The following is a 12,113-nucleotide window of genomic DNA, read 5'->3' on the forward strand; positions in this document are numbered from 1 at the left end:
TTTAATTTAATTTTTGTTCGTATTAAAATTTCGGAAGTTCGAGCATTTCATGTCGTTTTCTAAAGAAATCCCCAAACAAGATTACTATATGCAATAAATTACTGAATATTACTGTTAATTGTATAAAGATTTTATTTTATATATTATTCTAAATTTTCATATAATTTTAAATGTGTGGTTAAGCTCCACCTTGCTATATGCTCATATTAAATAAATAAAAAAAAAAGCATCATTTAAATAAATTAAACATAATAAAAATGTCATTGTATTTTCTTTGTTTTATAAGTATAAATTTTTTTTCAAAAAAAAATATTCGAGATATTTTAAAGCGTCCGACAAAAGAAAGGGAAATTAGTTGTACAGTACTAACCCATTTAAAACCTCTATTTTAAAAAATAGTCTTGCTTGTTGAAAAATAAAAAGTTGAATTATTGAATGTTGAAAATAAAAGTGGTAAATATTGAAAATTAATGTGTGATAATGTATGTAATGATGTATTTATTTTTGGATTATTTTCAAAGAAATTCTATAAATATGTCTCTCAATTTGTGAAGAGAAAAACAATTTAGTATAAAAAATTTTATAAAGTGTGTAATTTAATATATTTTGTGTGTTTGAGATTTTTACTTTTTACCATAAATTTTTACTTTTAACATGATATCAGCACGATACTCGAAGAATCGGTTCTCCATATTTTTCTAAACTCCAAAACACAATAAAAAGATAACAATATTCAAAAGTAAAAATATATTTTAATGTTTATTTATTTTTATTGTGTATATATTTAATATATAATATCATGTTATTATATAAAAGTAGTCTATGACATTTCATTATAATAACGTGATGTGATTATATTATTACACTGCTTATATAATTTATTGTGTCACTATTTATTTATTGTATATATAAATTTTAATAATATCATATTGTTATATAAAAAAAGTCCATGACACCTTTTTATAATAAAGTGATATAATTATTTCACTGTTTATATATTTTTATTGTGTTATAATTATATATATTTGTATAATGTCACATTATTATATAAAAGGAGTCTCTAACACCTCATTATAATATTATGACGTGATATACATAATTATTTAAACATGACTAACATTATATACATCATATTATTATCATAAAATTTACATATACATATATTTATTTTTTTAAGATTTTGTAACGGTCATAAACAGCTAATTTTTACCCTATAAATATGATTTTACAAACACGTTCAATCACTCCAAACTTACTATTCCTCGCTGAAAATTTTCTTCGTCAAAATTTTCGAAAAAGAAGAAGATAGTTCTTTCAAGGTTATTTGTATAATTATTTTGGTTATTATACTCACTTATCTCTGAATTTGATTTTGGTTTTCAGGTTTAAATTCATTTTTACTTACAACATTTGCTTCTGAAAATTCTGTTGATCCAGTGCGTCGGAACTGATAATTTATCATCAGCAGCTCGTTGTTCTTTTCCGTCACAAGAAGACATGCGATAAGTTCAGAATATCTCGCAAATCCACGCACTCTATATTATTGTTGTAGAGTTAAATTTGATGTGTGAAAAGTGAAAAATGTTTTTTCAAGCATTTTCAATTCCATAACCTCATGTCCACAATTTTAACTGCAAGATTATTCGATACATAGCCGAATTATAATCACTGACTTTTTAAAATTTTGGAATCTTAACGTATTCCATTCATCACGGGCGGTCGGAAGTATAAATTCTCTTATTTGTTCAAATATTTCTTTTAATCATTTCCATAAAGCCATGAGATATTCATATTTTAATCATTCATCAAGATGTCGACGCAAAAATATTATAGTGTTTACTTTTTCTTGTGATAATGAAATACTATTTTCTTTAATGGTCTCACTTTGACCCGATAACTCAAGTTGTATTTCTACATCGAGAGTCCATGACATATAATTTTTCCCGTAATGTCGAGCGTAACAAATTCGAGTTTAGCCAAATTTGACATGGTGGTACTAGAAAAATAAAAATACATTTTATCAGCTAAGTTCTAAATCTATTAATATGACAATAAAAAGTAACAGATAAATTATAAATACAACCATTCTTAAAAATAAAAAAAATCGCAAGGTGGATATTCTCCGATAAATACAAGACTAGCGAGTATAATAACCAAAATAACCTTGAAAGAACCGTCATCTTCTTCTTCTTCGAAAATTTTGATGAAGAAAATTCTTAAGGAGGAAGAATAAGTTTGGAGTGATTGAATGTGTTTGTAAAATCATATTTATAGGGTAAAAACTAGTCGTTTATGACCGTTACAAAATTTTAAAAAAAATAAATGTTTATATATGTAAATTTTATGGTAATAATATGATATATATATATATAATGTTAATCATGTTTAAATAATTATGTATATCACATCACAATATTATAATGAGGTCTTTGAGACTCTTTTTATATAATAATGTGACATAAGACAAATATATATATAATTATAACACAATAAAAATATATAAATAGTGAAATAATCATATCACGTTATTATAATGATGTATCATAGACTCCTTTTTATATAATAATATGATATTATATATTAAATATATACACAATAAAAATAAATAAACTGTAAAATAAAAATTATTATTTTTGAACGTTTTTACTTTTTTCTTGTGTTTTGAAGTGTAACGCCCCAGATTCGACGACTGTCCTCACTGTACCAAGACGAGTCTTTCCAGCGTGCTTATGTCCTCACTCACACGCACCCTAGAAAACTTCCCAGGAGGTCACCCATCCAAAAATGGCCCCAAGTCAAGCACGCTTCACTTTGGAGTTCTTATGTGATGAGCTACCGAAAAGAAGATGCACCTTCGTGATATGAGTAGTACAAATCAAATCTTTTAAGCCCTCTTCAACTGTACAGTCCATTACATTGAACAGTCTCGGAATCCCCTCTCATTCCCGTGTGGGTCGGTTCATTCATGTTCCCTCCACCTAGAAGCCTGCCAGGAGCCGCTCATTGTCCGTGCAACTGATGGCACCGTCGATCACCCCCCGCCCTCTTCGGCCCCGAGCCTCACATGCCCACCAGCTTCCGCTTGGTTCATCCCCGAACCACATCGTACTAAGAGAGGTCGGCTCTAATACCAACTGTAACGCCCCAGATTCGACGACTGTCCTCACTGTACCAAGACGAGAGTCTTTTCAGCGTGCTTATGTCTCACTCACACGCACCCTAGAAAACTTCCCAGGAGGTCACCCATCCAAAAATTGCCCCAAGTCAAGCACGCTTCACTTTGGAGTTCTTATGTGATGAGCTACCGAAAAGAAGATGCACCTTCGTGATATGAGTAGTACAAATCAAATCTTTTAAGCCCTCTTCAACTGTACAGTCCATTACATTGAACAGTCTCGGAATCCCTCTCATTCCCGTGTGGGTCGGTTCATTCATGTTCCCTCCACCTAGAAGCCTGCCAGGAGCTGCTCATTGTCCGTGCAACTGATGGCACCGTCGATCACCCCCCGCCCTCTTCGGCCCCGAGCCTCACATGAAGCTTGGCAAATTATGGTCAACCGAACATTCGAGTATCGAGCTGACAACGTGTTAAAAATAAAAATTTACGGAAAAAAGAAAAAATCTCAAACTCACAAAATATATTAAACCATATACTTTTATAAAATTTTGTCTACCATTGTGTTCGTTCTTCTTCCCAAATTGAGAGACATATTTATAGAATTTTTTAAAAAATAATCAAAAAATAAATACATAATTACATACATCATAAAAAACTAATTTTCAATATTTACAAATCCTATTTTTAATATTCAATAATTTCAACTCTTTATTTTCAACCATTTCTTTGTTTTTTTTTTTTGTTTACGTAAAAAAGATGCAAAGAAGACTAAATTAAAAAAAATGTTTGAAAAGGTATTTTTAGAACTTGATGGATAGCATTAGTAATACGTAGACAACAATCTATTTGGAACTTCGGACGGTTCAATAATTGAGGCAAGAATCACTGTTTGCTACTTCTCATTGGCAGTCGAACAGTCAAGGTTGCTAGCTGTGCCCAATTAACAGCCATCAAGTTGCAGAGTTATGGTTGAGGTTGATAAAGAAGACGACTGCACCACTCCGTTGCTCACATATGCTTCATCTTCAGATTCTCACAATTCCTTAAAAAGAACAGGTCTGTTGGATCATGTTTTCTGTCAAAATCTGATATTTTCATCATAGATTTGTGGGATACTGCCCTTTAATGGAATGGATAAAGTTAGTTGGTCGTTCTTGAAGCTAGATGGATTGAACTTTATGATTACATCTAATCTTGAAATTACTGCTTTACCTTTCTTGATTTGTTTTATGTCAAAAATGTGATAATTGTCATATTTGTAAATTTTTTGGTACTGCTCGTTAATGGGTAAAAATGTAAGCCAATTCTGTAAATTTTTACATATTTTTTTCTTGACGAAGGAACTGATTTTTTTGAATCTTGAAAAGAATGAAGTTTTCGGTTTTATTGTACTCATTGTTCGTTGTGTGATGTGGATGTGAAGGGACTGTATGGACGGCCATTGCGCATATAATTACCGGAGTGATAGGCTCGGGGGTGCTGTCTCTGGCATGGAGTGTGGCTCAGCTTGGCTGGATAGCGGGACCTGTATGCATGGTTGTGTTTGGAGTAATCACAATTATTTCTTCAAATCTTCTATGTGATTGTTACAGATATCCTGATCCTGTGGTGGGACATATCAGAAACAAGTCCTATGCTGAAGCCGTGAGGTCATATCTTGGTAATGTACATGCATTACTTCTTCCCTAAATTGGTAATCATTATGAGAGGCATTTTGTGTTGAATGGTTTTTGTGGTGCAAGCCTTTTATCTAAGAAATATGATTGAATTCATGGATTTGAAGTTAGATAAAGGAGGATGGTGTGTTTAATTGACTGATAAAGAGATTTAAGATCGATGGTTGGTATGACCTTGTGTGAGAAATTGAGCTGTGTGCTCTCGAATTTTCGTTTAGATGAACCAAGGAGAGAGTTTTAAGGATTTGTGGTATCGTCTTGCTTTTCGGCTTTTCCTGCCATACTTATGAAATCTAAAGAAGCCATCAAACATCTTTCATTTGAGATGTGATAAATTTTTTAAGAGTTATAATTTTGGCAGGAGAGAAGAGTATGTGGGTGGCAGGAATATTTCTTCAAGAAAGCTACTACGGATATGGGATTGCTTATACCATAACTTCAGCGATCAGCATGAGGTCTTAATTTTATTTCTTTTGGTACTACTCTGGATTTAAACTCCATGATTGGTATGACTTGCAATGAGATAATGATATAAAGAAATTGTCTTGATATAAGTTTGGTGACAATAACGAAGTTTCTAAAATTAAATTGAGGCAGTGAACACAGATTGCCATCACTGTTCTTATCTAGGTCTGCTACCTTGTTCAGAAAAAACAGAAAATGAATTTTTCATCCATCTTTCTGGCAATAAAAGATTGCTCAATTGTTGTATGAGTTTTTTTTCACTTTTTTCATATGTGAAATAATGCGCCCACCCTTAATATGAGTAAGCACTGGGATTGGGCAGTTGGTCGGAAATATCAAGAGTATCTAAGAGTCACTGTATTTTTCTTTATAATACAAGTTCGAATCAAGAAAAATGCTTCCATATTAGGTCTACAATAGGTTAATCAGACTCTGAGCTGCTCTTCCAAGCAGGGACGGATCCAGGAATAAAAGTTGGGGGGGCTTGAAGTCAATATGATAAGTTATATATTATTAAAAAAAAATTTACATTATATCGTTCAACGGAGTTGTGCCCTACGAGATTTTAAAACATAAAATTTATCAATAATAGAATTTACATCAATATGTTTAGCTAAATCTCGTTCAATATAGAGTGTCAAACAATCGGCAAGAAAGTCATCCTCCATTTTATTGCGAAGTGCCGTCTTCACATGCTTCATTGCTGAAAAAGCCCGCTCAGTAGTGGCAGTAGACACAGGTATGTCAAAACAAGATGAATCAATCTAGTCAACATAACATAACACTTGACCGTCCACTCTCGGTCAATTGCTGACACAACTCAACAAGTGTAGAAACCTTTAAATTCTGCATCACATCAAGTTTATAATGTATCAATTCATACTCCAAAGCAACAATTTCTTGATCTGTGAAATCTCCACGATAAAACTTCTTCGCAAGCTTGCAAATATCATCACTGTTAAATGAGTCAAATGAATTTTTAGGATCTAAAGCTGTACTAAGAGAAAGAAGTTCCACCGATGACTCATTGAACCGAGTATTTAACTCCATCAAAATGAAATCTATTGCTGCATTAAAAACATCAAAGTGGTAATGATGTTCTATTGTAGTTTGCCGACAGGAACGTCCAATCTTATATAGACAATCAAGGTCAGGTACATCAATTTCATTTCTTGAGCAAAAAACTTTAACTTCCTGAAGAAATTCATTCCACCCACATTCTCTAAATTCTTGAAGGCAAGTTTTGGTAGTAGTGACAAATGTGATAGCAGTCAAAATGTCTTGAGATTTTCTTTGAAGAATTTGACAAAGAGTATCTGTTGTTCTCATAATTTTATGCATTAAGTGCAAAATAAACACAAATTCAAAGCTTGCCATGTTTCTGTAAATCCCCCGAACTTCAGCCTTAACTCTTCCATTTGGAGAATAATCACTGAGAAATTCAAAAACTTTGCAAGTTGCAGTGTACATACCTATCAAGCTTTTTACCGAATCATAGTGAGAACTCCAACGAGTAGCTCCTGCTCGTTGCAAATTACCAATCTGGTTTGCACCACTTCCAGAATCACGTTCTCCAATTGACAACATATACTCAATTTCATTTCTTTGTGCAGTATGTAATTCAACAATGCGCTTAGTAGAAGAAGTGACAATATTAACAATATTGTCCAAATGAGAAAAGAATTCCCAAATAACACTAACATTCTTAGCTGCAGAAACATGTCAGTTGTAAACGATGTGCAAAACAGTGGACATAGTATGCATAGGGACAATCTTTGAGAAATAATGCTTGAAGTCCATTCCACGCTCCACGCATATTGCTAGCACCATCATATCCTTGGCCTCTGATTTTCTTAACATGGAGATCATGATGAACAAGAACATTTGATATCTCATTTTTCAAATTCATTGAGGTGTGTCACTAACACTTTTGATGGCAAAAAATCTTTTTGTCAAAATCCCATTATTGTTCACAAACCTCAATATAATGGCCATTTGCTCTCGTTTAGATATATCTCGGGCTTCATCAACAAGAATACAGAAGTATTTATCTCCAACTTCTTCACGAACCATCTGTCGTACTCTATTGGCCATAATATGTAAAATCTCTTTCTGAATTTCTGGAGCGATATATTGGGCATTTTTTGGAGCATTTTCATGCACAACTTCATCAATTTCTATATTCATTTTTGCAAAAGCCTTCACCAATTCAAGAAAATTTCCACGATTAGATGAAGATAGAGATTCATCGTTACCTCTAAAAGCACAACCTTGAAGTGTTAGCCAACGAACAGCTACAATTGAGGTGCTCAAACGCAAACGATTTTTCTCTTTTTCCTCTTTAGATTGTGCATGCATCACTTTATCAATATGTTGTGAGGGCTTCATCAAATTTTCAGCCCTTCTCTCACACATAGTATGAGATGAAGAAGCTGCAGAACCAATATGGGCAAGAAAAGCACATGTTTTTCCTTGGTTTACCCTTTTCCAATTGTCAAATCCTTCATTGACCAATGCCGAGATATTAGATGAATTAACATCATTCAGGAAAAGAAAACAATAGAAACAATATGCCTTATTTGTTGAAGGCGAATACTCCAACCAATAAAATTTCTGAAACCATTTTTTCTGAAAACGACGATTCTGGCTTCCAAATTTTGTACCTGGATACTCCAACATATCTGGTTGATAAGGCCCCATATTTAGATATGAACGTCTTATCTCATCTCGTACATTAACATGATATTCACATATCTGTTTTCTTTTTCCCGAATCTCGTTCAATAAAAGTAGACGAAGACTGATGATCGTCTCTAGGAGAGGAACATGAAGGAATTTGGATATTGGGAAATAGAAGACTTTCACTGGATTGATGTTGCATTGTAAGGACCGTAGGAACTGAAGTATCTTCACTAACTTGACGATCTCTCTTCTTAAAGAAAGAGTATATCAATGTTTTTCCTTTCTTTGCAGCAGATTGATATTCCATTTTGAAATAGTTCAATTTATAATCCTAAACAAGAATAAAATAATTATTAAACAAATAAACAAGTAATAGTCAATCAACAACTCAACAACAAACAATCAAGAAACCACAAATCACACACAGAGAAGCTATAAAAAACAAAATAAAAAATGTATAGCCGATTCTTACCTGGATTGTTGCCTTGCCGATGAGCAATTCGATTTCTTCGGGAGTCCGCAATTCTATTTTGTCGCTAAAGGGCTTGGGACTTGGGAGAGAAATTTTGTAGAATTGAGGTGAGGCGGATCAGAGGATAAATTTGGTCTCATCCTTGTAAATGGACGGGACTTGATTGGACTAAGACATTGATGTACGACGGTTTTTGAAAGAGCGACGGTTTTTCAAAAAACAGTCGCTATTTAGCGACTGTTTGAATAAACCGTCACTAGTAGCGACGGTGTAATTAAAACCGTCGCCGATCCACATCGGCGGCGGTTTTACTAATACCGTCGCAAATATTAGCGACGGTTTTTCAAAAACCGTGAATACATCCGTCTACAGCCCAGTACAGCCCTAGAATACATCCGTCTCTGCTTCCAAGTGAAGTTGTTGGCAAAGGTTTCGTTCAACGTTACAACTTGTTACTGCACCGGTCAACACCTTCAAGAAATTATTAATTTGATCATTTATGATCGTCTTCTTACCTTAGTACTAGACATTCTTAATTGATGCCTGGCAGTGACCTATCAATCTGAACTATGAAGCTAATTTCTATTACTCTTTAAAATAGAAGAACTTGTGTGCATTTCTTAGTATATAGCAGCTGTAAATATGATCTGTATCGCTTTTTTGGTTGTTTAGGGCAATTCTGAAATCAAACTGTTTTCACAAGGAAGGGCATGATGCACCATGTGACTACGGAGAAAGTTTGTTTATATTGTTGTTTGGAGCTGTTCAAGTCGTTTTTTCTCAGATACCTGACTTCCACAACATGGAATGGCTCTCAATAATTGCAGCTTTTATGTCCTTTGCTTATACCTTCATCGGACTGGCTCTCGGGCTTGCAAAAGTAGTAGGTATGGTAGTTCTGGTCAGTCTTGATCCTCAGTATTCATGTTCATTTGGATATGACTCCCTTTTTCGAGTCTATAAATTATGTTAGAGGTGAGAGGTGCATCATATGAGACCTAGAGGTGCACATGAGCCGAGTAATAGTCGAGCTATTGTTAATTGCATGTGATAATAAATTCACTACAGAAACTCGATTTTGAGTTCGTTGAAGATCTGAATTTTGGGCTGGAACTCGATGCACATAATATCGAGTTACTTGAATTCAGGCCCATAAAGCTTGAAAATTTTCAAAGTCAGTCGAGATCAAATTAAGCTTGAGAAAGAAAAATATGCTTGGGTAGTGGATGCACTAATTTATCTTTATGGTTTGTGAAAGTAACTGTCACAGTGTGATTTATGAAAAAATTAAGGGCATGACAAAAATTTTAATAATATAAAAATAAAAAACCAATATTACTACTCGAGCTCAAGTAGCTCAACATGTACTCCATCGATTCAAGTAAATGATCGAGCTACTCAATCAAAGCTGTCATTAAGCTGCTCATGAGCTACTTGGGAGTGACTCAGCCCTCTCGCACCCAGATAAGAGTTTTTAGAGTTACTATGTGGTTGGTCTCTTTGGTATGATAAACCTATAAAATTTCGATACCACCCTCTCCTCTAGGTGTCACACAAAAACCATATTAATTATAATTTTCCTGCTCAAAGTGATTTCTCACTAAAATCTTTACATACTATTGGAGCCTGGAGGACTTCATAATAATTATCATCATTTTTTTATATTTCAATGTTCCAAAAACACCCTCATATGTGATGTTTTTAGCCAATTAGGACTTCAGTTTACTTATGTTTAAAAGAAAATTTTAATTTTTATCTCAAATTATTCTCACTGTTTTTGGTTGGTTTTCCATGCAGATAAATTTTATAAATGTTTGAATGTGAAATTGCTTACTTTGAGCAGTTAATTTAATTTTGTGTCTTTTACAACATTTATATTAGTATCAAATCATTTAAATATAACTAATTAAAAATTGATCAAAAAGCTTATCTATTAAATATAATGGTTATGCAATGTATTAAGTTTGCCTAAATGACTAGTATCAAATGATATTTGAATACCATTGGTAGATCCTCTTTATCTTGCAGCGCGGTAGATAACTATTGGCCGATGCAGGAGATGGAGAGATAAGAGGTGACCTTGTTGGAGTACCCACGGATAATGTGGCTCAAAAAGTATGGCTCTCATCACAGGCAGTTGGTGACATTGCTTTCGCCTTTACCTACAACATAATTCTATTGGAAATTGAAGTAGGAAACGATCCTTGCCGTATAAACTTGTAAAATTATTTCATGTGTTTTTTATTGTCCATCTATGGAATTTGACAATTGATAATAAACTTGAAAATGAAGGATACTCTTAGAACACCTCCACCAGAGAACAAGACAATGAAGAAGGCATCAACTATAGCTATACTGATAACCAGTTTCTTCTTTATCTGCTGCGGTTGTTTTGGATATGCTGCATTTGGAAACCAAGCTCCTGGGAATCTGTTGACAGGATTTGGATTTTACGAACCCTACTGGCTCGTTGACTTTGCTAATGCGTGCATTGTTCTTCATCTCGTGGGAGGGTATCAGGTAGATCCCATTGCTCAATGCATCAGGCATATTGCTACTTGAAGTTTGAAATATTTGAATACATTCTTGTTTGGATTGATATTTTCCGTATAATTGAACAAAACACACAAAAAGAAAATGTCACCCTGCATTACAAGTTCCCTGGCTGATTTTATGACGTTTATGTGATAAAGAAAATTCTCAAGTACCTATATATGCTTATTGTCTCATCCAGGTGGATCAGATCACTTGATGATAATATGCTAAATCTGAAGTCCAAAAATATTTTGCAGTTGAACCTCATCTTCTGCAAGTTATTTAATGTGAAATTAATTAACTCTTGAATATTTATCTTTTTTGCACGTTCATCATCTTGGATCCTGGTATCTTCTACCTGTACTTTCCAATAGATATACAGCCAGCCATTGTTTGCGGTATTCGAAAGATGGATAGCAAGGAAATATCCAAGAAATGGATTTGTGAACAATGAGTACAGCATAAAACTCCCACTACTTCCCACTTTGAAGTTAAATCTTCTGCGTCTGTGCTTTAGAACTGTCTACGTTGCATCTACGACCGGACTTGCTTTACTCTTTCCTTACTTCAATCAAGTTTTGGGAGTTCTTGGGGCCTTGAATTTTTGGCCTTTGGCTATATATTTCCCCGTCCAGATGTATCTCGCGCAGAATAAAATAGGAGCCTGGACAGGAGTGTGGATATTTCTTCAAGTTTTCAAGATTTTCTGCTTGCTCTTCACTGTTCTATCTTTCATTGGGTCGTTAGAGGGACTGATAAGCAACAAATTAAGCTAGGAGTCATCAATCTGCAGGGTGCTTGGTCTTTTGGCCAATGTTCTTCTTAGTTTTGATTGGATACAAACAAACCTGAAGCCTGGATTGATATTTGTGTGTTGTGGAATGTATCTGAATCATATTCGATACATGCACTTGTTCCAATAAAGCTTATATCCTTTGAGATAAATGATAATGCGTGCAATATATTTTATTTCATTTGATTGATTAATCACAAAAATGAAATGAAAATAATGAGGTTCTTCACATTTTATAATCTTTTTACAAATTCAGACAATCAAATGTCATTAGTTTGAAAATTTTCTTTTCACTTTAAATGGATAGAATTATATATATATATATATATATATATATATAAGCACTTGATGTGCAAATAATTTATATTAAAAC

General features: G+C 33.6%; 1 protein-coding gene across 1 annotated transcript; it reads left to right on the forward strand.

The window, feature by feature from the left end:
• Nucleotides 1-3,948: 3,948 nt before the first annotated feature.
• Nucleotides 3,949-11,892, forward strand: LOC142536659 (putative amino acid permease 7). Its single transcript, XM_075641948.1, has 7 exons — nucleotides 3,949-4,174; nucleotides 4,542-4,778; nucleotides 5,156-5,249; nucleotides 9,085-9,299; nucleotides 10,469-10,602; nucleotides 10,705-10,932; nucleotides 11,322-11,892. The coding sequence occupies exons 1-7, from the start codon at nucleotides 4,084-4,086 to the stop codon at nucleotides 11,721-11,723; spliced, it is 1,401 nt and encodes a 466-aa protein (XP_075498063.1). The 5' UTR covers nucleotides 3,949-4,083; the 3' UTR covers nucleotides 11,724-11,892.
• Nucleotides 11,893-12,113: the final 221 nt, after the last annotated feature.

The sequence above is a fragment of the Primulina tabacum genome, chromosome 2 (genome assembly GCF_025594145.1).
Source record: "Primulina tabacum isolate GXHZ01 chromosome 2, ASM2559414v2, whole genome shotgun sequence".
Taxonomy (NCBI): Eukaryota; Viridiplantae; Streptophyta; class Magnoliopsida; order Lamiales; family Gesneriaceae; genus Primulina; species Primulina tabacum.